The sequence below is a fragment of the Nasonia vitripennis genome, chromosome 2 (assembly GCF_009193385.2).
Source record: "Nasonia vitripennis strain AsymCx chromosome 2, Nvit_psr_1.1, whole genome shotgun sequence".
In the NCBI taxonomy this organism is placed as follows: domain Eukaryota; kingdom Metazoa; phylum Arthropoda; class Insecta; order Hymenoptera; family Pteromalidae; genus Nasonia; species Nasonia vitripennis.
The window spans coordinates 21,096,533-21,118,248 of record NC_045758.1 but is presented as its reverse complement, the minus strand read 5'-3'; the positions used below and the strand labels follow the sequence as shown (position 1 = coordinate 21,118,248).

The 21,716-nt window shown below is 47.1% G+C and overlaps 3 protein-coding genes across 5 annotated transcripts in view; 2 read left to right on the top strand and 1 right to left on the bottom strand.

Annotated features, from left to right (window-relative positions):
- Nucleotides 1–239: 239 nt before the first annotated feature.
- On the bottom strand, nt 240–6,135 carry LOC107980731 (4-coumarate--CoA ligase 1). 3 transcript variants are annotated; one of them, XM_016982900.3, is made up of 9 exons: nt 5,616–5,744; nt 4,052–4,247; nt 2,978–3,103; nt 2,694–2,904; nt 2,124–2,596; nt 1,843–2,020; nt 1,540–1,764; nt 1,217–1,446; nt 240–1,081 (listed from the first exon to the last, which is right to left on the bottom strand). In XM_016982900.3, exons 2-9 carry the CDS (start codon nt 4,076–4,078, stop codon nt 917–919), a joined length of 1,635 nt encoding a protein of 544 aa, XP_016838389.1. In that variant the 5' UTR covers nt 4,079–4,247; nt 5,616–5,744; the 3' UTR covers nt 240–916. The 3 variants fall into 3 exon arrangements, with proteins under 3 accessions (XP_016838389.1, XP_016838388.1, XP_016838390.1); XM_016982899.3 differs by lacking the exon at nt 5,616–5,744 and adding an exon at nt 6,036–6,135 and having other exon boundaries at nt 364–1,081; XM_016982901.3 differs by having other exon boundaries at nt 364–1,081; nt 4,903–5,966.
- Nucleotides 6,136–7,161: 1,026 nt separating this feature from the next.
- On the top strand, nt 7,162–7,793 carry LOC116416341 (latent-transforming growth factor beta-binding protein 1-like). The gene is made up of 3 exons (XM_031924263.1): nt 7,162–7,201; nt 7,317–7,562; nt 7,669–7,793. The coding sequence occupies exons 1-3, from the start codon at nt 7,162–7,164 to the stop codon at nt 7,791–7,793; spliced, it is 411 nt and encodes a 136-aa protein (XP_031780123.1).
- Nucleotides 7,794–7,914: 121 nt separating this feature from the next.
- Nucleotides 7,915–21,716, top strand: part of LOC100116128 — a 71,411-nt gene continuing 57,609 nt past the window's right edge. Inside the window, 19 exon segments of the mRNA XM_032597509.1 lie at nt 7,915–7,936; nt 8,009–8,142; nt 8,213–8,474; nt 8,533–9,027; nt 9,105–10,058; nt 10,129–10,566; nt 10,857–11,150; nt 11,276–11,524; nt 12,016–13,782; nt 14,246–14,434; nt 14,514–15,311; nt 15,392–15,542; nt 15,623–16,860; nt 16,951–17,139; nt 17,229–17,411; nt 17,498–18,520; nt 18,613–18,881; nt 18,967–19,369; nt 19,828–19,965. Of these exon segments, the coding sequence (XP_032453400.1) occupies nt 7,915–7,936; nt 8,009–8,142; nt 8,213–8,474; nt 8,533–9,027; nt 9,105–10,058; nt 10,129–10,566; nt 10,857–11,150; nt 11,276–11,524; nt 12,016–13,782; nt 14,246–14,434; nt 14,514–15,311; nt 15,392–15,542; nt 15,623–16,860; nt 16,951–17,139; nt 17,229–17,411; nt 17,498–18,520; nt 18,613–18,881; nt 18,967–19,369; nt 19,828–19,965 (9,196 nt within the window).

Below are 21,716 nucleotides of genomic sequence, written 5' to 3'. Positions count from 1 at the left end.
CATAGCAGACAGCCTCTACAATACTTCTAGTATGCCTGTGCCTGGCCTGAACCGTACGCGCATGCGCGAAAAATTGAGAGAACTTCTGCTACTCGGGTTTCAGCGTAGAAACTACGCGAATTCTGGGTTTCATTTCTATCGAGTCGCTAGGGAACGGGCCAGAACTTATCGGCCATTTGCTACCAGGGAAATTTTACTATTACAAAGCTTCCTCTAGGAGGAAGCAAAATTCACAGATATAGTCGTTTGATAGTTATAATTTATTTTTCAATAAAATCAGTTCACTATTTTGTTTACTATTGTGTGGTAGTGTACTATTTTGCGCACTTTAACGCGTGTGCAAAATCGAATTTTATACACAGAGTTAGGAAAAATATTTATTTGCTTAAAAAACAAGAAATGTAACGTGGATTTGTTTCTAGTAAATTTCTAGTTTCTTTGTAATCTTAACAGTTAATGATATAATATTCACCCTGGTAGAAACCTTTTCCAGCCATTCGCCAACGGCAGGCCAATTTTATGAAGTCTGGCCAACAGTTCCAGCAGCCATTGGCCAAAAGACGCGTTTATTTCGACATGTTTTTTATTTACACTATACATCGGGCAACGGTTGTCCAATTTTAAAACTCATACAAAAAGATAATAAATCATCAATGCCTGCTCAAATAATTTAATAAATTATTATTATTATCAAACAATAATATGGTTTTGCCATCGTAGAATTAGATTTTAAATGAGTATAAACTTTTATGAAATTTTGGGGTTATGTGAAAAGGTGTAATACACACAGAGCAGGTTTCTAATAGTTAAATTTGGTTAGGCCAAACGCCTTTGGCCAACCGTTGGTGAATAGGCCATTATGGTTGGTTTATTTTCTTCCAGGGTGATTACAATCTAAAAATTAATATTGCGATATCTATGAATTGACAGACATTGCTTTTGCCATTTCCTTTAGCAAAGATCTGTTGATTTTTCCACTTGGCATCTTGGGCAACTGCTCTACAAATTTTACTCCTCCATGAAGTTTTTTCAATTCTCCAAAAACTGAAATTGATAACTGAACAAGTTCATCTTCAGTTACCTACAAAAGATAATTAGACTGATTTAGATTATAATGAGCTGAGATTCTTATGCAAATTCACTTTTAATTTATAGTTGCTAGTTAAAAATGCTTGCTGTGTTATTAGCGAAGTAATTTTTAAAATCATATAATTACTTGAAATTCGGGAACTTTTTTAACAAAAGCAATTGGCCAATCTCCATCTAAATAGTGAGGGATGGGAATCACTGAAACTTCCATTACTGCAGGATGAGATAGTAGAACTTGTTCAACTTCAGATGGCGAAATTTGATGGTTTCGATACTTCATCATCTCTTTTAATCTCTCAATCACGTGTACTTCTCCATTTTCGTCATAAAATCCCTTATCTCCAGTACTCAGCCAGCCTATTAAAAAAAAAAAAAAATTATACACATATATTTTTTACCACATTCAATGAATTAGTCAAAAAACAAAAGGATTAATTAAATACACCATACCGTCATTGTCCAAAACTTTTTTAGTTTCCTCAGGATTGTTGAAATACCCAGTCATCATTGTTGGCGACCTGATACAAATTTCGCCAGGTTTATTAGGCCCAAGTGATTCACCATTATCTATGTCGACAATCTTTAATTGATTGCATGATATAACGAATCCTGCTGAACCTATGCTTTTGCTATTCTCAGTTTGGGATGCAATACATCGCCCTATTTCCGTCATTCCTATGTATAAAAGCGGGTTATTGAATCGTTTCATTACTATTGAATGTATAAGTTAGTGACAGATGTAATTGCACTCACCGTACATTTGAACAATTAAGCCATTTGGCAGAGCATCATGAAATCCTTTTAATGCCAGAGCGTTTGTTTTAGAACCACCCGTGCACACAAATGTTAAGGATTGAAGATTGTACCTTTTAAAAACGTTTAACTTTAGCATGCTAGCCATTATGATGGAAGACGCTAGCATTAGATTGACCTGGATACAGAAAAAAAAATATTTTTTTCAAGAGATTTTTAATTTACTTATTTTAAAAAATATTTTCATCTATTCTCATACAGTTAATCACCGTTTATAATACCTTATACTTTTCAATGACCTTACAAGTCTCCTCTACATCGAATTGCGTGTGCATAATTCTGGTACCAATCAGTAATGCAGATTGCAATGCAAAGGTAACACCAGTTACCCAGTCGCAAGTTGAGTACCACAGAGCTACACCAGCCATTGGATACGGAGTTAACCCAACTATAATTTTAAATAAATTTTCGTAGTTGTGCTGGACACCTTTTGAGAAACCAGTACTGCCAGATGTTAAGATTATCACAGCATTGTCTTTGAGATTTACTTTTTCAGGACGAAAATCATGCACATCTTCCTCAGATGGTATCTTTATAATGTCGTGAAAAGTTTTAAAATTTGAATGTCTGCCAAATACAACGAATTTAGTTTTAACATTTTCAAGTTTAGCTGCTTTATGCAGTATATCGACCACATCTTCTCCCGCAAATACGATCTTTGGTTTGAACAGTTTCATTAGACGTTGCACCGGTTCTATGAAAAAATTGTTATATTTAGATATGTTTACATACCTAACTCAAAATTTATCCGACCTAAACCAGTGGCCAAATAAATGCTCGACGTGACTTACTCGGGGATGCAATAAACGGACTCCATCCGGAAAAGGTGCCACCAGCGTAGAAAGTTCCAAACATTGGAGCATACAAGTCTAAGTTATTTTTCGAGCAAATTACAACAATGTCGTTGGCGCCTATTCCTTGCTTTTTTAACCATATACCACAGCGAACACTGCGATCTTTCATTTCCGCAAAAGTTGTTTGCTTTCCTGTTTCAGCTTCAATCTATACAAGATTTTTTGGTTGATCTTAAATTATTCATGAACGTACCCGAAATTCTATAAAATTATTTAATTACCTGAGCGACATGGTCTGGCTTGCTACTCAAAGTGCTTAGAAGATGTTCGCCAATACCACAACATTCACCGAAATCCTGATTAACACCCCTTATGATGTTGTTTTCAATGACAAAATCTTCTATATTCTATAATTTAAAAAATGTATATACAAAGCGGGTGCATGTAGTAGATTGTTCTTTTTAACACATCTCAGCGCAAGGTGCGTACTTAAATCGCCGCTAATTAATGGGGAAAAATTAAAGAACTAAATTTATTTTCCACAATGAATTTTAAGCTGTTTTTCTCTTTGGCGGCTCTGAGTGTATAATATTAGCCCACTGCGATGGAATAATCTTTTTATATATATATATATATATATATATATATATATATATATATATATATATATATTGCGTGTATATACCAAGGGTGTCAAGTGATTAGACCAAGTGCGTCTGTGAGCCAGAGATGAGTTTTGCAAATTACACGAGGTAAAAAAGTTTACTTAGCCGTTGGTACACACCCTATAGTTTTTTTTACGCATGCATAGGATTAGACATTTCGAAAGACTAAAAAGATGTACGCAAATTTAATCAAAATTTTAAAATTGCGCACTGTTAATATTTACAATAAATACAATGGGTACGAAAATATGAATGAAAACAGTTAAATCATAATCATGTAGGTTACATGTTTTCTAGGTAGCATAGTAAGTATCAATGTAAAATTTCAGTTGTATAGCTTTTTTATAATGCAAACCCACTGACTCTTATACTGAACTTTTCTTCAAATTCACTATTCAAACCAATGATGACGACATTGAGCATTATTAATATATTTATTAAAAAATAGTTTTAAGGGATTTAGTAACATGTTACATGCTTATAAAATATTAGCAGACGTTAGTGTGCCACAACACTTATAATCGATTTTCTACCAGTGTTATTAGACAGAGATAGAATCAAGAGCGCGCGAAGCGCGCCTTCATTCCTAGTTTATAAAAAGAATGTTGATGGACGGACGCGAAGCATAATTAAAACCATCACTTATAAGGCATTTCAGTGTTAATTATTTTTAACCTTGACAATACTCACAACTTTGTCGGGAATGTTCAATGACATCTTAATATTGATTGCGATTACTAAACAACCACAAAACTGCACAATGTAGGGAATGACGATATAGTCCAGTCATTCACGTTTGACGATTCGAGTCGTACTGCTTAGTTTTTATCGTTTTGTGGTAGATACTTCGTAAACATTCGCGTATATTTATCAGTCGTCTTACAATCTAAAATCAAAAAAACTGACACTGAGAGAGAAATATATCAGTAAAAATGATTATTCTTTATATTAGAGAGGATGACAAACTCGACAAATTTAATATTTTAGCATGCGGTATAGTAAAATTTTGGATCATCAAACTTTATTATACAGCATAGCGACTTTTAAAAAAAATTTAGGAACTATTATTTTGTCGCCTGTTGCTTCTTTTCTTGTTTGTGTTTTTATGCTATTGGAGGAAATGATTTTCTTTATCTGTTTGTCATATATATTTATCTTCGTAGTTTAAGAGAGATAGTTCCGTAGAATTTCACGAGGACCTAATTTACATACATCGCAAGCTAATTTATTAGATATATGTCGCAACCTAACAACGCATCGCTACAATAATGGCATTTATATTTATATTTACTGGACTATGAAATTTGAGTACATAGAAAAAGACGAAACTACGCATAAGAAAGCCTGTAGAGCCTTTTGGGAAGTGTTTTCTCAAACTTCTTACTTATAGAGCAGTCGCATTTAACTGACGTGATTTCTTTCTTATACCAGTTCAATGAATAATAGATATTTTGTTTGGCGTACAAATGCTGATTTATTCTTGTAATAGTCACTCGCATTTTCAATATGACAATTTTTCACAATTTTATTCGCACGCTTACAAGGTAACAAATTGAAGTATATTTAATGAAAAAACTCCTTCCCATGGCCAGGAATCGAACCCGCGTCCTTCAGATCCAAAAGTGGAGACTGTCTAGCTAGCGTTGCTATTCGAACGCGTTGAGGGGGTTATAGGTTAAACGTCTTCGGCTCGCGGAAGATGATCTCCCATCTCTAGCCGCACGCGCGGCCTCGTTCGCAGCAGCTTATACACAAGTAGCTAATGGTTCTGTTTACGTTCTTATGTAATTGTCGGAATAGCTGCTGTCAATCTAGCTACAATTGTGTGCATAATCCCGATGCGCATCCGAAAATAATAATGTTCGAAAATCGATTCCAGGCAAATGTAATTTAATGTAATCTTTGAAGCAGACCAAATTTCACAAATTGAAAATTATACATCGTAATAGAGGCGTTTCATTTCAGCGACATTATAAACGAAAAAGAAGATTGAGAAAAGTCTCAACGCGGAAGAACACTGAAAGAGCAGGGCTGCGAGCCGTTTTTAAATATTTATGCAAATAGCCGTCGTAAAGTTCTCGAGTGTACTGTTACACAATAGCCATAAATCCAGTTTATCGTTCGCGCATACGCGTACGGTTATATTCGCGGTCGAGAAATCCGTTCATATTTCGCACCTAGAGCTACGCGTCTCGCGTTTCCGAAAAATGTGCATGCGCGCGAGTCTCGATGAGCCGCAATCACATGTATGTACTAATTGTTTCTATTGTTTCGCCCGTTCGCAGATGACTGCACGAAGGAGGACGGCACCGTGTGCCAGAACGGAGTTTGCCTCGACTCGGTCTGCCACTGCAACGACGGCTTCGGCGGATGCAACTGCCAGGTTCCAGGTTCGTGGATCGCTCTTCCTGTCGGCGGCGCTGAGGCGACGAGCCGAAAGCGTGATGCGCTTCATTGCTTTTCCAGAGGCGATCTCGGCGCGCAGTGACGCAACGCGCTGCGGCTCGCGTCCTTCGTCGTCGTTCATTCTATCTCCGATCTTCGGATAATATCGGATAATAACGCCCCGTCTTCTTTTCTCTGCCCAACAGACGAGAACGAGTGCAAGTACCGGCCCTGTGATATTTTTGCCCACTGTACGAATACTCTCGGCAGTTTTCAATGTTCCTGCTACCCTGGATATCGTGGCGACGGTTTCGAATGCGAAGGTAAGGGGGGCCTTCGAGGAATCGCTGCTGGCGAACGCCCGGCGAATGTCGATGAGTGCGCTATGCGCCGATGCATAACTAAACGCCCGAATGACTTTTCAGACATCAACGAGTGCGAGGATCCGGCACTCGCCGCGCGATGCGTCGAGAATGCCGAGTGCTGCAACCTGCCGGCGAACTTCCTGTGCAAATGCAAGCCGGGCTTCACCGGCGACGGCGAGGAGCATTGCGAGGACGTTGACGAGTGCGCCCAGCCTGACGCCTGTGGCTTGGACGCGCTCTGTCTCAACGTGCCCGGCAACTACACCTGCGCCTGTCCACACGGTTACACCGGAGATCCATTCGAACAAGTACGACACTCGCGATATTGCATTCGAACCTGACTTTGCTCTTACTCGCTTATCTTATCGTTACTTCATGCAACTTTATCTTCATCTTGATCGTTTCCCCTGACTTATGCAATTTTTATTAAGTGACAATTAATAAAAACGCGTGCTTGCTGGAATGGATAACTCGTTCACTGATCTAATTTGAGAGTCAACAGTGCAGTAAATAAAAATTTGTTGATTTACTGTTGTTTACAAAGTTTAACGCTTTCATCGATAATAAATATATTCATAGAATCGATTTCGCGAAAAAGAGATAAATATTTATTAAAAATATTCGAAAAATCGACTTATTTCTTGCAAGAAAAGTCCGAGAAATGATAGAGCCGCCTGTTGCAGTGTATCGACGTGAACGAGTGCAATTACGAGGGAGCCTGCGGACGAGGGGCTCTCTGCGTAAATCTGCCGGGTAACCACAAGTGCGAGTGCCCCGAGGGCTTCGAGGGAAACCCCGAGGACGAGTGCGTCGACGTGAACGAGTGCCTGAGGAGTCCGTGTGGACGAGCGGCCCTCTGTCACAACCTCCAAGGGACCTACCGATGCGCCTGTCCTGAGGGTATGGAAGGCGATCCGATGACCGGCTGCCGAGGTAATTACACCCAGCGGCACTTGTGCTCCCTTGCATATTGCGCATTCTATAATTGTAGATAATTCTGTAAATACCTATGGCAACGGTTCTTAACAAACCAGTCGCAATTGTGGCGCGATGAAAGGCGAGATCGGCGGTACACCTACTACTGATAGCAGTAATCTACGTATAACAAAGAGCAATTAACGAAATCATCGACGCACGCGACCATTATCACTGCGGATTAGCAGGGTGTCGCATAATTTAATCGAGTGCCACTAACACCCTAACAGATATAAACGAGTGCGAGGTAAAGAATCCGTGCGGCGCGGACACGCTGTGCGTGAATACCGAGGGCGGCTACAGGTGCGACTGTCTGCCGGGCTATCAGCTGGACCCGGTGCACGGCTGCGTCGACACGAACGAATGCGCCCAGCCTAACACTTGCGCCACTAACGCCAAATGCATCAACGTGCCAGGATCGTTTAAGTGCATCTGCCTGCAGGGCTTCGTGGGTCAAGGCAACACCTTGTGCGAGAGTCAGTTTCCCTTTTGACATTTTTTTTTTTTTTTTTTTTTCATTCTCTCCATTCTCCCCGCACTCGTCGACGAGCGATTAATCGATTAACTCTATTAACTGCGCAGATGTTAACGAATGCGAGAAAAGCCCCTGCGCTGAGAACGCCGAGTGCACCGACAATGTCGGCAGCTTCGTTTGTAGCTGTAAGACGGATTACACTGGCGATCCGTTCAAGGGATGCACTGGTTAGCAAATAACGTTTAACACATATATCCATAGCACTTATCATATCGCATTAATATACAAGGGCATAACCAATAAGTTGGGCGCATCGCTTAACAATCGCTTCACATACAATCAATTGCACGAATATGCCTTGTGGCGCCCTTGAAAGTAGAGTAGAGCACATGTAGTAGAGCGTCTCGCTGCCCGGGAGTCCGTGGTAACGCTGCTTTGATTTTCAAGATATCGACGAATGCACCGCCTACGAAAGTCCCTGCGGCTCGAACGCGGTGTGCAGGAACACCGAGCCCGGTTACACGTGTGACTGTCCTCCTGGCTACAGCGCCAACCCTAGTCCTAAAGTTGCTTGTGATCAGGTAAGTCCTCGCTCTCGATCTTCCCACTCGATGGGCTTATAATCGTAACAATAATCACAATGTGTCGCAGACGGACGTTACGACTTTGTGCAAGTCGAACTTCGACTGCGTCAACGACGCCGAGTGCATCGAGGGCCAGTGCTTCTGCAAGGACGGCTTCAAGGCCGTCGGCGCGATCTGCGAAGACTTGAACGAGTGTACGACGAGCCCCTGCGGACCGGCCGCCATCTGTACGAATACCAAGGGCGGATTCAGGTGCGACTGCGAGGCTGGATTCATCGGCACCCCGCCACACGTTCCGTGCAAAGGTAATGATCATTGCGATCGTCCAGGTAAATAATCTAATTATCTCGCGACAACGAATCCTCTAAGCTCGTCCTCTCTACTCAGCACCGTGCGACGAGGTGACGTGCAGCGAGCACGCCTACTGCAAGGCGGACGGCCAAGAGGCCTACTGCATCTGCGAGGACGGCTGGACGTTCAACCCGAGCGACATCGCGGCGGGCTGCGTCGACATCAACGAGTGCGACCCGGTGATCAACGGACCCTCGGGCCGCTGCGGCCGGAACGCCGTCTGCACCAACGGCCCCGGCAGCTTCGGCTGCCAGTGCAAGTCCGGCTACTCGGGCAACGCCTTCAAGCAGTGCCTCGACGTCAACGAGTGCGCCCGAGCCGACGCCTGCGGACACGGAGCGACCTGTACGAACACGGACGGCTCGTACTCTTGCTCTTGTCCAGAGGACACGGTGCCCGACCCCGACCCCTACACCAAGTGCGTCGGCATCGTCACCTGCGACGCCGACGCCGACTGCCCCGGCAACGCCGTCTGCGACGCCCAGAAGCGCTGCCTGTGCCCCGAGCCCAACGTCGGCAACGACTGCAGACGTGAGTTGTTGCGCTGATTCAGGAAGGAAAGTCAGTCGTGTAAGTACCTCGAGAATGACGCTCCGCTCTTTCCTCAGATCCCTGCGAAGACCTGTCGTGCGGACCGAACGCCCACTGCATGCTGCTGAACGACGTGGCGAGCTGCCTCTGCAAGGCCGGTTTCACGGGCCGTCCCGGCGCGAAGGACGGCTGCCGCGACATCGACGAGTGCGTGATCAACCCGTGCCCAGCGGGCGCCGTCTGCAACAACGAGGCGGGCTCGTTCTCCTGCCAGTGCCCGAGCGGCATGATCGGCGACCCCTACGACGCCGGCTGCGAGCAGTCTCGGCTGCCCCACGTCTGCGGACCCAACACCCCCTGTCCCCGGGGCGAGCAGTGCGTCAAAGACGAGTTCGTCGGCAGCAGCGTCTGCATCTGCCAGCGGGGCTACACGCGCGACGCCGAGAGCGGCAAGTGCCGCGACGCCAACGAGTGCCTCGAGTCCCGCGACAGGCCCGCCTGCGGCGTCAACGCCATCTGCAAGAACCTGCCCGGCAGCTACGAGTGCCAGTGCCCGCCGGGCTTCAACGGCAACCCCTTCTCGCTCTGCGAGGAGTGCAACAGCATCGAGTGCCAGTGCCAGCCGCCCTACAAGATCGTCGACGGCAAGTGCATCCTGGCGGACTGCTCGAAGGGAGAGAAGTGCCCGCAGGGAGCCGAGTGCATCAAGATCGCCGGCGGCGTCAGCTACTGCGCCTGTCCCAAGGGCTACAGCACCAGGCCCGACGGGGTCTGCGAGGACGTCAACGAGTGCACGGAGGGACGACAGGTCTGCGGCTACGGCGCCGAGTGCATCAACCAGCCGGGATCCTACCAGTGCGTCTGTCCCCACGGCTACGGCGGGGATCCGTACAACGGACTCTGCTCGCCGGCGCAGAAGAGATGCACGCACGACAACGAGTGCAGAGCCAACGAGAAGTGCGTTCAACCCGGGGAGTGCATCTGTCCACCGCCTTTCTACACCGATCCCTACGACGGAAATCTCTGCAAAAGTAAGTATCTTCCGGCTACTACCGATAACTTATGTGCCACCTCTTCAATCTCAAACTCGGCTTTCATTAGATCCGTGCGACCGCTTCCCATGCGGAATGAACGCAAAGTGCACACCGACCGACCCGCCCAAGTGCATGTGCCAAGCGGGCTACGAGGGCGACCCGCAACACGGCTGCACCGACGTCAACGAGTGCGCGAACAACCCGTGCGCTCGAGGCGCCTACTGCTTTAACACCAAGGGTGGCCACGTGTGCGAGTGCCCTCGCGGTAGCTCCGGCGACCCCTACGGCTCGGGCTGCGTCGGCGGAGGTGGACCCATGGCCAAGCAGGAGTGCTCGGCGAACGACGACTGCGACAACTACCTCGCCTGCGTACAGGGCAGCTGCGTCAATCCCTGCGACGACGTGCCCTGCGGACCCAACGCCTACTGCGAGCCCGACAAGCACGCAGCCTGGTGTCGTTGCGTGATCGGCTTCACCGAGGCTCAGAACAATGAATGCGTGTCCCGTGAGTTGAACTTTTATTTTGACTTCGAGCACCCGACGGTAGCGTCAATCTTACTCTCGCCGTGCGTTACACCCCGGACAATAGAATTGCCTTTGAACTTTTTTTATTTTCTAATTGTGTGTTCTGTACGCGATTTCGATCGACCTGCTACAGAGTCTCTCTCGAGTTTAGCTGCGGTTGCCTCATAGCGCTTGACCTCATATTACGAGTGGTCATTATTTTCGCGTGCTCGATTCAAGCTTCATTATTTTTCTATTGGACGGATATTTATAAAATTTTGATGCTCGCAGAATGCGATGGATACGTGTGCGGCGCTGGTGCCCAGTGTATTGTCAGCTACGACGGACCGACCTGCAAGTGTATCGAGGGCTTCATGGGCAACCCCTTCCCGGGTGGCCAGTGTGTGCCTGACGTCTGTTCACCCGACGTTCCTTGCGCCGAACCCAGCGTTTGCATCGGTGGCCGCTGCAAGCGGCGCTGTGAAGGCGTCGTCTGCGGTATCGGTGCCATGTGCGACCCTCAGACCAACAAGTGCGTCTGCAACCCCTACTTCATCGGAAACCCCGATTTCCTCTGCATGCCACGTAAGTACCTCGCCGGTCGAGTATATCTTTCTCTCAAGTGAACCTTCAGCACTGGCAGAAGACCGACAGTGCGTTGAACCCAATAACAGCTCTAACAATCTGCTCTCCCTGAATTCCCCTCGCAGCGATCCAACCACCGAAATGCGAGCCCGCATGCGGCACGAACGCTCACTGCGAGTACGGTGCCACGGAGTCCAAGTGCGTCTGCAATCCCGGCACGAGCGGTAATCCCTACCTGGGCTGCGGCATCCAAGAGAAGTCCGACTGCTCGGGAGCTCACTGCGGCATCGGCGCCCAGTGCAGCGCAGGTCCCAACGCAGTCGAATGCGTTTGCCCAGCAGGTTATGCGGGAAACCCATACATTCAGTGTTACGGCAAGTATACTAATCCGACTAAGACGTCGACTAAGACTGCTTCTTCTTCTTCTCGCTTAGTAACCGAGTGTTTAATTGCAAACCCTAATTTCGTTGAATTGACATTCGCTACTTTTAATACGCTAACCCTGACAACGCTCGGAAGCGCGCAAACGAACTGCTCCGAGGGGGTATGAGTGGGGACGATGCCGCATTAGTTGTTGTTTTTACGAAATCTTTCGCCAGAGTGTGCACAGTTTGGAATATTTATTTTTCACATAACCAGCTTTTTTAACCCAATGTGCATTATACCGTAGTTTTAAGTCAACCAGTAAAATAACTGTTCCGAACGAGCACATATCGCCGTTGTGTGAGCTAGTCCACGAATACTAACCCTCTATAACCCAGTAGTTCGTTTCCTCGCCTCCGAACAGTACACGGGCTCCCACTAAGCAAGCCCAAGAAACCTGACTAATCAAACGTAATTTTTCTCTGTCCCCCATAAATTATAGACATTAACGAGTGTAACGGAAACGCATGCGGCAACAATGCAGTGTGTATTAACACGATCGGCAACTACGATTGCCGTTGCAAAGACGGTTACTTCGGCAATCCGTTCGTGAGCTGTCAGCGCGTGGAACTCGGCGCGTGCAAAGATCCGGACACCTGTCCCTGCAGTCAAGAGCTTCCTTGTCCTCTGGACTACAGCTGCGTGAGCGGCAAGTGCGTCGACAAGTGCACCAACGTCAAGTGCGGCCCGCGCTCCGTCTGTCAGGACGGCGCGTGCGTCTGCCCGCCCGGCTACAGCGGCAATCCTAACGATCTCCGCCGTGGCTGTCAGCAAAAGGGCCACTGCTCGAACGACCTCGACTGTGAGCCCCAGCAGATTTGTTTCCAACTGGGCAAGGGCACGCGAAAGTGCCTCGACGGCTGCAGTAAACTCCAATGCGGCCCTAATGCCCTCTGCGTTACGCAGAACCACGTGTCATCCTGTCTCTGCGTCGACGGTTTCTCCGGAGACCCGAGCAACCTAGTCGAGGGATGCCAGCCCGGCAAGTCTGCGAACGACATCTCATGCCGCGACGACAGCGAGTGCGAACCGGGCTACTTCTGCGTCCCAGGAGCAGCTCATGGGCTCAGGGAGTGCGTAAACCCCTGCAGCGCTGTTGCCTGCGGAGCACACCAGAAGTGCGAGGCCGAACCGAGCGGTCGCGCGGCCTGCAAGTGCCAAGACAACTACGAGTGGAACCCAGTGTCTTCCTCCTGCGAGAAACCTTCCGTACCCGACTGTATTCACGATGCCGACTGTCCCGCAACAGCGGCCTGTAAACCTGACGACCTCGGCGTTCTGAAGTGCGCGCCCATCTGCGAGAGCTTTACCTGCACGGCCAACTCGCAGTGCGTGGCTAGCGACCACCAGGCGCGATGCGAATGTCTGCCCGGCTTCAGCGGCAATCCGAACGACCGCTACGGCTGCCAGAGCGCGCGCAAGGACCAGTGCGTCAGCGACACCGACTGCCCCGAAACCGAGACCTGTAAGTCTACCAGCAGTGGCGCGCTGTCTTGTCAGCCAGTCTGTAACTTCCTCAACTGCGGGCCGAACGCTCTCTGTGTTGTGCGTAACCACGTGGCCAACTGCGAATGCCCACCCGGACTTTATGCCGGCGACCCGAACGACGCGAGCAAGGGCTGCCAGACGGTACCCTGCGTCTACAACATCGACTGTCCGCCGACGCAGCTCTGCAACCTGCAGAAGCACACCTGCTACGAGGCTTGTGATAAAAATGCCTGCGGTCTCAACGCCGTCTGCATCGCTGACGACCACAAGGCTATCTGCCAGTGCCCACCGGGCTTCAAGCCGAATCCCGTTGCCGACATCGAGTGTACAGCGCTCCATACCTGTCAGCCTAATCCCTGCCATCCGTCGGCTGTCTGCGTGGCCGGCGCTTCGGCCAGCCCAATCTGCCAGTGTCCACCTAACCACGTAGGCGATCCTTACGCGGGAGGCAAGGGCTGCCAGCTCGAGGGCCACTGCACCTCGAACAAGGACTGCCCAGTGCACTCGATTTGCCAGGCGCGCAGGTGCGTGAATCCCTGCGAGAACGCGTGTGGACCTAACGCCCTTTGCGAGATCGTAAATGGCGAGCCACTCTGCAAGTGTATGCGTAGATTCGTGCCCTCTACCAAGGGCCTGGAGGACGGCTGCGTCAGACAAACCAGCAAGTGCGCTATTGATTCTGATTGCGAAGACAGTGTTTGCCTCGATGGACAGTGCAGAGGTAGGTGTTGATTTCCGTATTTCTTTTTTTCTTTCATTCCGAGTTGTTGTAGCCTAGTCTGTATGAGAATTCAAGGTGAAGTATATCCGATTTTTATTTATTTATTATCGAACACTAAAATTTGTACTAAAACGTGATGGAACGATTACAGACTGCACTCCATTCTGAGATATCACGATCAAGAGTCAATCCAACTAATATATTTTAATAATAGTCATATCAAGGATATGATTTCAAATATTTTTTTAATACATTCCTTCACTTAAGTTGTTATACGCACTAGTCATAACTCTTCGTAGAGTTCTATTATTTTGTTAATACCACCGTCGATTAAAAATCTCGCGTAGTAACTGAGTTATTAATATTAACAAAATCATAGCAATTTCGAATCTTACTTGTTTATATTCTACAATATAAGCAGTAGCCAAACTTTTCAGAACAATAACAAATCATATTGTTTTAGCTGTGTGTCGATCGGCATCCGATTGCTCCGACGGAGAGAAGTGCATAGACAAAAAATGCGTTGTGTCTTGCATAAGCCACAGTCAATGTCAAAAAGATCAAGCTTGTTCTAATAATATTTGCGTACTGGGATGTCGAAGCAGTAGAGACTGTGCTTCATCCGAATCCTGCATCAACAACAAATGTCAAGGTACCTTTACTTTTTTCAGTATCTTTACTATTTACGATCCTGAGCAATTCCTGTATAATACAATAATTTTTTGCTCTAGATCCCTGTAAAAAGGAAAACGTATGCGGTCCGAATGCAGTTTGCAATTGCATTGACCACTCCACGACTTGCAGTTGCCCGTTGGGCTTCCAGGGTAATCCAACAGCTCAGCAAGGCTGTGTCAGAGTACCCAGTTCTTGTAAAACTTCTCTGGACTGTCCGAACCAACATTCTTGTATTTCCGGACAGTGCCAGTGCCAGTGTAAAGAACAGAGCAATTGTGCCCAGGGCGAGCGCTGTAACAACGGGTTCTGCTACAAGATCTGCTATGGTGACAGCAATTGCTTACCTGGTGAACTTTGTATCGACGGAAACTGCGAAACTGGCTGTACCTCTGATGCTGGCTGCAATGCCGATGAAGTCTGCATTAACAACAAGTGCAGGTGTGCACAAGGCTTCATCGCTGGCCCCGAGAAGTGCCTAGATATCGACGAATGCGAAGATCAACCGTGTCATCCATCTGCGAAGTGCATAAACATTCGCGGAAGCTACCGATGCGTCTGTCCACAAGGCACTGCCGGTGATCCGGTTGGCGCTGGATGCTCTACGCCTAGCCAGTGTAACGTTGATTACGACTGTCCTGAAACTCAAGCATGTATCAAGCACAGTTGCACGGATCCTTGCTCTTTCGCCGATTGCGGAGCGAATGCCATTTGCTCAGTTATAGATCACGCCGCCGCATGCCAGTGTCAACCTGGTTATATCGGTGATGCATCTGGCTGCTTCAAAGTTGAATGTCAATCGAACAATGACTGCCCTGGAGATAAATATTGCAACATCGATACCAACAAGTGTGCAAGTAAGGATCGGAATTTATATCGTTCTATAATAAAGACCTCTCAATCTTTTGCGTCATGTTAACGTGAAATTTTCTTCTAGGTCCTTGCAATCAAATAAATTGTGGATACGGAAACTGTATTGCAACGAATCACGAAGCTGTGTGTAAATGTTACGAAGGATACAATCTTCTTGGAGACACGTGCGTTGACATCAATGAATGTCTACAGAAACCTTGCCACACAACAGCTATGTAAGTCGAACACTACATCTCTTTAAAAACCATTGTTTACGATTGAATCATGGTCTTGAACGTTTTCCTTTTAATTCTAGCTGTCAAAACAACGAAGGCTCGTACACGTGTACTTGCCCACGTGGCTTGGTTGGCGATCCATTTAAACTGGGTTGCAAACAGCCCGGTGACTGCTTTACTGACTCTGATTGCCCTAACACCGCGTCCTGCTTAGACAATACTTGCCGCGACCCATGCTCAATTGCGGGCACGTGTGGTCGCAACGCTGAGTGTCAAATGCGCGACCATGTTCCGATCTGCAAATGTCCTGGACAGACCTCCGGAGATCCACTCGTCGAGTGTATCCAGTACGAGTGCAACCACCACAGCGAGTGCGAGCCCTCGAGCGCTTGCTACGATCATAAGTGCGTCGACCCATGCTCCGTTCCAAACGCTTGCGGAATCGGAGCCGACTGCTCGCCACTCAATCATAGCTACGTATGCACCTGCCAACCTGGTGGTACCGGAGACCCGAATCTCGGATGTACACCCGTTCAGTATTGCAAAGCAGATCATCAATGTCCAACTGGATCGTCTTGCAACGGTGGTATTTGTACGGCGTTATGTACAAGTACCAGAGACTGTATCGGAGACCAACTGTGTATCAAGGGCTTGTGTCAACCGACTTGCAGACACAACTCGAGCTGCCCCGAATTCCAGTATTGCTTGAACAACATTTGCGTACAAGAGCTGCGCTGTCTTTCAGATAACGACTGTGACATCGATGAGAAATGCATCAACAACAACGTAGGCCAAGCACAGTGCCAGAAGGCGTGCGACTCCATTCTGTGTGGAAGAAACGCCGAATGTAGAGCAGATAATCACGTTGCACACTGCTCTTGTAAGAAAGGATTCTTCGGCGATGCCAACAATGACAAAATCGGTTGCCAACCTATCGAATGTACGTCCCACGATGACTGTTCCGAGGAAAAGATCTGCGATCATCACATATGTAGAATTGCTTGTCTCGCACACAATCCTTGCGGACACAATGCCATTTGCTCGACCAAACATCACGCACAAGTGTGCAGTTGTCAACCAGGCTACACGGGAGAAGCCACGATCGGCTGTCAGATGATCGATCATTGCGCTGAATCGCCTTGCGCTCCAGGAGCTACATGCGAAAATCACCGTGGTAGCTATAAATGTAACTGTCAACCGGGAACAGTTGGAGATCCTTACAACAGTGGTTGTCAAACTCCCGGAGAGTGCTCGATCGACGAAGACTGTCCAACTTCTGCCAAATGCGTTAACGTCAACAACCTACCAAAATGTTTCGGTAAGATCCAATTACTATCATAAGAAACGTTATTGTTTATCATTTGTTCTTGAAGCAATAAATTATAAATTACTCTTTTTCTTGCTTTAGATGTCTGCGCTAACTTGCAATGCGGACCGAACTCTGATTGCGTCGCTGACAATCACGTTGGACATTGCCAGTGCAGATCAGATTACGATGGCGATGCTAACGACTTGATCGTTGGTTGCAGACCGAAACCAAAACATTGTACCTCATCCGCTGAATGCGTTGGAAACTGCTACGAAAGTATCTGCAGACGTAAGTATATTGCTAATATTCTTTTTCGTAATTTATTTGTATAAATTTCTTATAATCGGTTTTATATTAAATGTAAAATCTCTTTACAGCTCCATGTACATCCGACGATGAATGCAACTTATCAGACGTTTGCTCGAATGGAGAATGCTTAGATCCATGCAAAATGAGAGCTGCTTGTGGAATCAACGCTTATTGCCAAGTCAGAAATCACATGAAACACTGCAGTTGCCCGCCTAACTTTACCGGAAACTCTGAGGTCGAATGCGTTAGATGTAAGTATACAGCCTTATCTTTAACATCACAAGAATCATTATATTATTTCAGAAAAATAAAACGTGTATAACTGTTCTATGTTTAGTGCCAGTCTCCTGCAGCAGCACAAACGATTGCAACGAGGGCAACACTTGCCGTCACAACGTTTGCCTACCAACTTGCGTCAGCGACACCGAGTGTGCCTTCAACGAGAAATGCATGCGCGGCAACTGCCTGCTGACCTGCAAAGTCAACAACGATTGCTTCCTCGGCGACATCTGCCTCGAGAATATCTGCACAGCCGGCTGTGGTGGCGACGAAGACTGCAATGCCAACGAGGCTTGCGTCTCGAATAAATGCGTCAATCCTTGCGAAGTCACTCCTTGTGGACCAAACGCCAAGTGCTCGGTCACGAATCAACGAGCTACTTGCTCCTGCACACTCGGATTCATACCCAACCCAACTGCGAAGGTCGCCTGCTTAAGAGCACCAGGACCAAGCTGCCTGGCCAACAGAGATTGTTCTCCTGGTAACGCTTGCATCAGCGGAATCTGCAGACCGGTCTGCTCTTCGAACTCCAACTGTCTGAGCAACGAACGCTGCGATTCTGCCGGAGTGTGCAAGGCTCTATGTAGGCAAGACGAGGACTGCCGAAGCGGTGAAATTTGCGAGGGGCTAGTCTGCTCGAGCGGATGCCGATCTGACATCGAGTGTCAAGACAACTTCGGCTGCTCCAACAACCAGTGCACGGACTTATGCTCGCTTCCGAATGCCTGTGGAACGAACGCTCTATGTTCCGTCAGCAATCACGTCAAGCAGTGCAGTTGTCCAGTGCCGCTGATCGGCGACCCAGCGTACGGATGCAGGCAGTCGTTCCTGCCCTGCTCCACTGACTCCGAATGCATACCCGGACAATCGTGCTACGGCAGATCTTGTTACACAACGTGTCGTAGCGACGCCAACTGCCTGAATGACGAGCGGTGCGACGGCGGTCTGTGCAAAGCCATCTGCAACAGCGACGCCGAGTGCTCCTCGAATCAAATCTGCCAGAACCGAATGTGCGACATCGGATGTCGCAGCGATAACTCTTGCCCTAACGACGAATCTTGTATCGGCAACAAATGCAAAAGTATGTGGAGAGGTTTCTTCAGTTATAAAAACTCAGTTATAAAAACTAATTTTTTCCTAGATAGCCGACTAACAAGCAATTTGATTTTTCAGATCCATGCGAAGGTGGCAGAACTTGCGGTGAATGTGCAGGCTGCCGAGTCATCAACCACGCGGCTCAGTGCAGTTGCCCTCCGAATTACTACGGCAATGCTCTTATAAGCTGCACAAAGACAATGATTCCGTGCGATGGAGGCTGCGAGTGCGATGAGACTGGCTTTTGCGTTAACAGCTGCCAAGCGCAAGAACATTGCTCTTGCGGAGAACAATGCCACGAAGGAAAGTGTCGTATCAAGTGTGACATCAACAACGAATGTCCTAAGGTAAGATTAAAATCGGTGCTTACAAATTTTCAAAAATCAAGAAGTGATCAAATGTTTTACGTTTATTCGCTTTGCTTGACTTTAGGGTTACACTTGCGATGGTGGATTGTGCCTGGTCGGTTGCCGAAGTCACTCCGACTGCCCTGCCATTCTGTCCTGCACAAACGGACAGTGCACTGACCCTTGCCTATCTGGCCAATCCCCTTGCGGTATCAATGCTCTGTGCAGAATATCAAATCATCGGGCAGTATGTCTGTGCCCCGACGGTTTCCAGGGCGAACCCAGCAAAGAGTGCTACCAACTCGAGTGTCATCACGACGATGACTGCGAGTCCAATAAACATTGTAGCGAATCCGGAGTTTGTACTAACCCCTGTCTGCAGCATGGCGTGTGCGGCTTCAATGCTCAATGCCGTGTTGTCAACCGTAAAGCTCAATGCTCTTGCCCGCCTGGACATTTCGGCAATCCCAAGGTCAACTGCAAGAAAGGTAGGATTTTTTTATGAATTTTCTAATCAAGGTAGGTAGTTCTACATTTTGAATCACGTAAACCAGCGTAATGTATTTAATCTAGGTGGAGACGAATGTCTGAGAAGGCCATGTGGTCCAAATGCGAAATGCAGAGAAAGCACTAACGGTTTTGAGTGTATCTGCGAACCTGGATGCAGTGGAGATGGTTATCAAGGATGCGCTTGCGACGTCTGCAAAGACGTACAGTGCGGATTGAACGCCTTCTGCCGCGTTTATCAGAACCAATCTCAGTGTTATTGCCCACCTAACTATCCGTCTGGAGACCCTCATCATGCCTGTACGTACTGTAGCATTAGTAACTTGACGATGCTTACAGATGAAAAAGTTGTCATTCTAGAGATCTCCTGTCGCTTTCTTCTTTCTTATCGATGTAGTGAAAATTTAGAGTGTTAAAATTTTGCAAATTCGTTATTCAGGTAAACCAGAAAGAGCCGCACCAGATTGTCGAACAGTCGGCTGCGGTAAGAACGCAGAGTGCATACGCGACGGCACGTTATTCGTGTGCAGATGTCCTCCGGGTACGACCGGATCACCGGACGTCGAGTGCACGACAGGTAAGGCATTTCGACCTACTAACTCCTCGCTGGCGTCGTGCGACATTAGATTAACTTCCATGTGTACAGCAATTGTGACTAGCGAATTGAATATAGATCGAAAGATAAATATATCCAAGCAAATACTGAACGAAAAAGCCAAAAACATGCTCTGTAGAGAAAATAACCATGTATTGTCTCAAGTAGGACCTTGCCATAATACTCTCTATAGAACAAATAATAATGCGTTTATAATACAATTAATCCAGTGAGTCGTTAACAATGAGAGACAGATGTGATTGGAGCGGAGCTAAAGCTAGTGTTCTGCACGATATATGATATATATACTTTCGCACCTTCTGCTCACCAGCAGAGTGTCGTGTCTCAACATTTGTACATATATGTTTCAAAGAAGATTTCTAGGCATATATCATTGCTGATTTCACATAAATAGAAATGTGTATTGTACATAGTCCAATCTAAACAGAACACGCTCATACTCGTTTCACACATTATAACCACATATGTAGAATGTTTATTTCAGTATCCAATCTGTTATTTTTTTCTAACTTTTGCAATGAGGTACACGAAATACACTCAGTGCCACACGAAGAAACTGCTGTCGATTATTAGGCTGTACGATGAGATGAATTTTTTATACGCACACAGATTGGGAACTGCAAAAGGAACATTCTCATATACCCATGCTTGAAAAACTGCTGGAATATATATATATATATATATATATATATATATATATATATATATATATATATATATATATATATATTTATACTGCAGCTCATTGTTTATATACTTCTTTTATGTCTATAAAATCTGTGGGGGCTTCAATGTAAATATCGCTGCTTACAATTGTTTTACTTCTTAAGTTGGGCAACGGCCGGCAAAAAGCGCTCTGCACTTGATATGCTTCTCACGCAATTCGGACAAGATGTAGAGTCCCCTTTGGTCACGTGCAGAACGTTTGCACCCGGCTGGCTAAATTTACGTGTATATCTATACTCAGAGTTTTCGATAGTGCGAGATCTTGCTATAAACTTCTCTCGGTAAATAACGCACAGATCTTCTCTCGAACAAAGCATGTGGTTTACCGTTGACTCGTGAGAACGTTTCTTTTCACAGTTCTTATAAATGCTTTTATTCTTTTTTTTTATCTCCCACGAAATTCCCCACACCCGCAAACCACCACCACCACCACCACCACCACGAACTGATTGCAAATCGAAACGAACAACGAACGTCGAACTGGAAATAACGCATCGATAAACCGAAATCAACGAAATGGATGAAACGATTGTATAATGTGGAAAACGAAGAACAAGAATGCACCAGCGACTCCGAGTGCCCGAACGAGAAAGCCTGCATTAACGCTCAGTGCCTGGACCCGTGCACTCTGCGCGGCGCCTGCGGCATCAACGCTCTCTGCCGCGTCGTGCTGCACAAGCCCCGCTGCTCGTGTCCGCAGTGCTACATCGGCATGCCGCAGACGGCCTGCAACCCAGATCCAAGATGCGACTCGATCGTTCCACGGCCCAGCCAGCCCAGCAGCTGCAGCTCCGACCACGACTGCTCGGCCGGACTCGCCTGCCACTCGCAGACCCGCGAGTGTCGCGATCCCTGCGCCGACTTCAAGCACAGCTGCGAGGTGAACAAACGCTGCCAGGTGCGCAACCACCAGCCCATGTGCGTCTGCAAGCACGGCTTCGTCCTGAACGAGCTCGGCGAGCTGGCCTGCGCCCCGGACACGCCGA

What these genes read in the sequence shown, in the direction of transcription:
- LOC116416341 (XM_031924263.1), top strand. Translation starts at nt 7,162, where the DNA reads ATGAAAGGCGAGATCGGCGGTACACCTACTACTGATAGCA. An exon ending in TACACCTACTACTGATAGCA is followed by an intron (nt 7,202 to 7,316) that starts GTAATCTACGTA and finishes ACACCCTAACAG; the next exon opens with ATATAAACGAGTGCGAGGTA. An exon ending in AGGCAACACCTTGTGCGAGA is followed by an intron (nt 7,563 to 7,668) that starts GTCAGTTTCCCT and finishes TTAACTGCGCAG; the next exon opens with ATGTTAACGAATGCGAGAAA.
- LOC107980731 (XM_016982899.3), bottom strand. Translation starts at nt 4,078, where the DNA reads ATGTCATTGAACATTCCCGACAAAGTT. An exon ending in AGCCAGACCATGTCGCTCAG is followed by an intron (nt 2,905 to 2,977) that starts GTAATTAAATAA and finishes AATCTTGTATAG; the next exon opens with ATTGAAGCTGAAACAGGAAA. An exon ending in AAAAAGTTCCCGAATTTCAA is followed by an intron (nt 1,082 to 1,216) that starts GTAATTATATGA and finishes TATCTTTTGTAG; the next exon opens with GTAACTGAAGATGAACTTGT.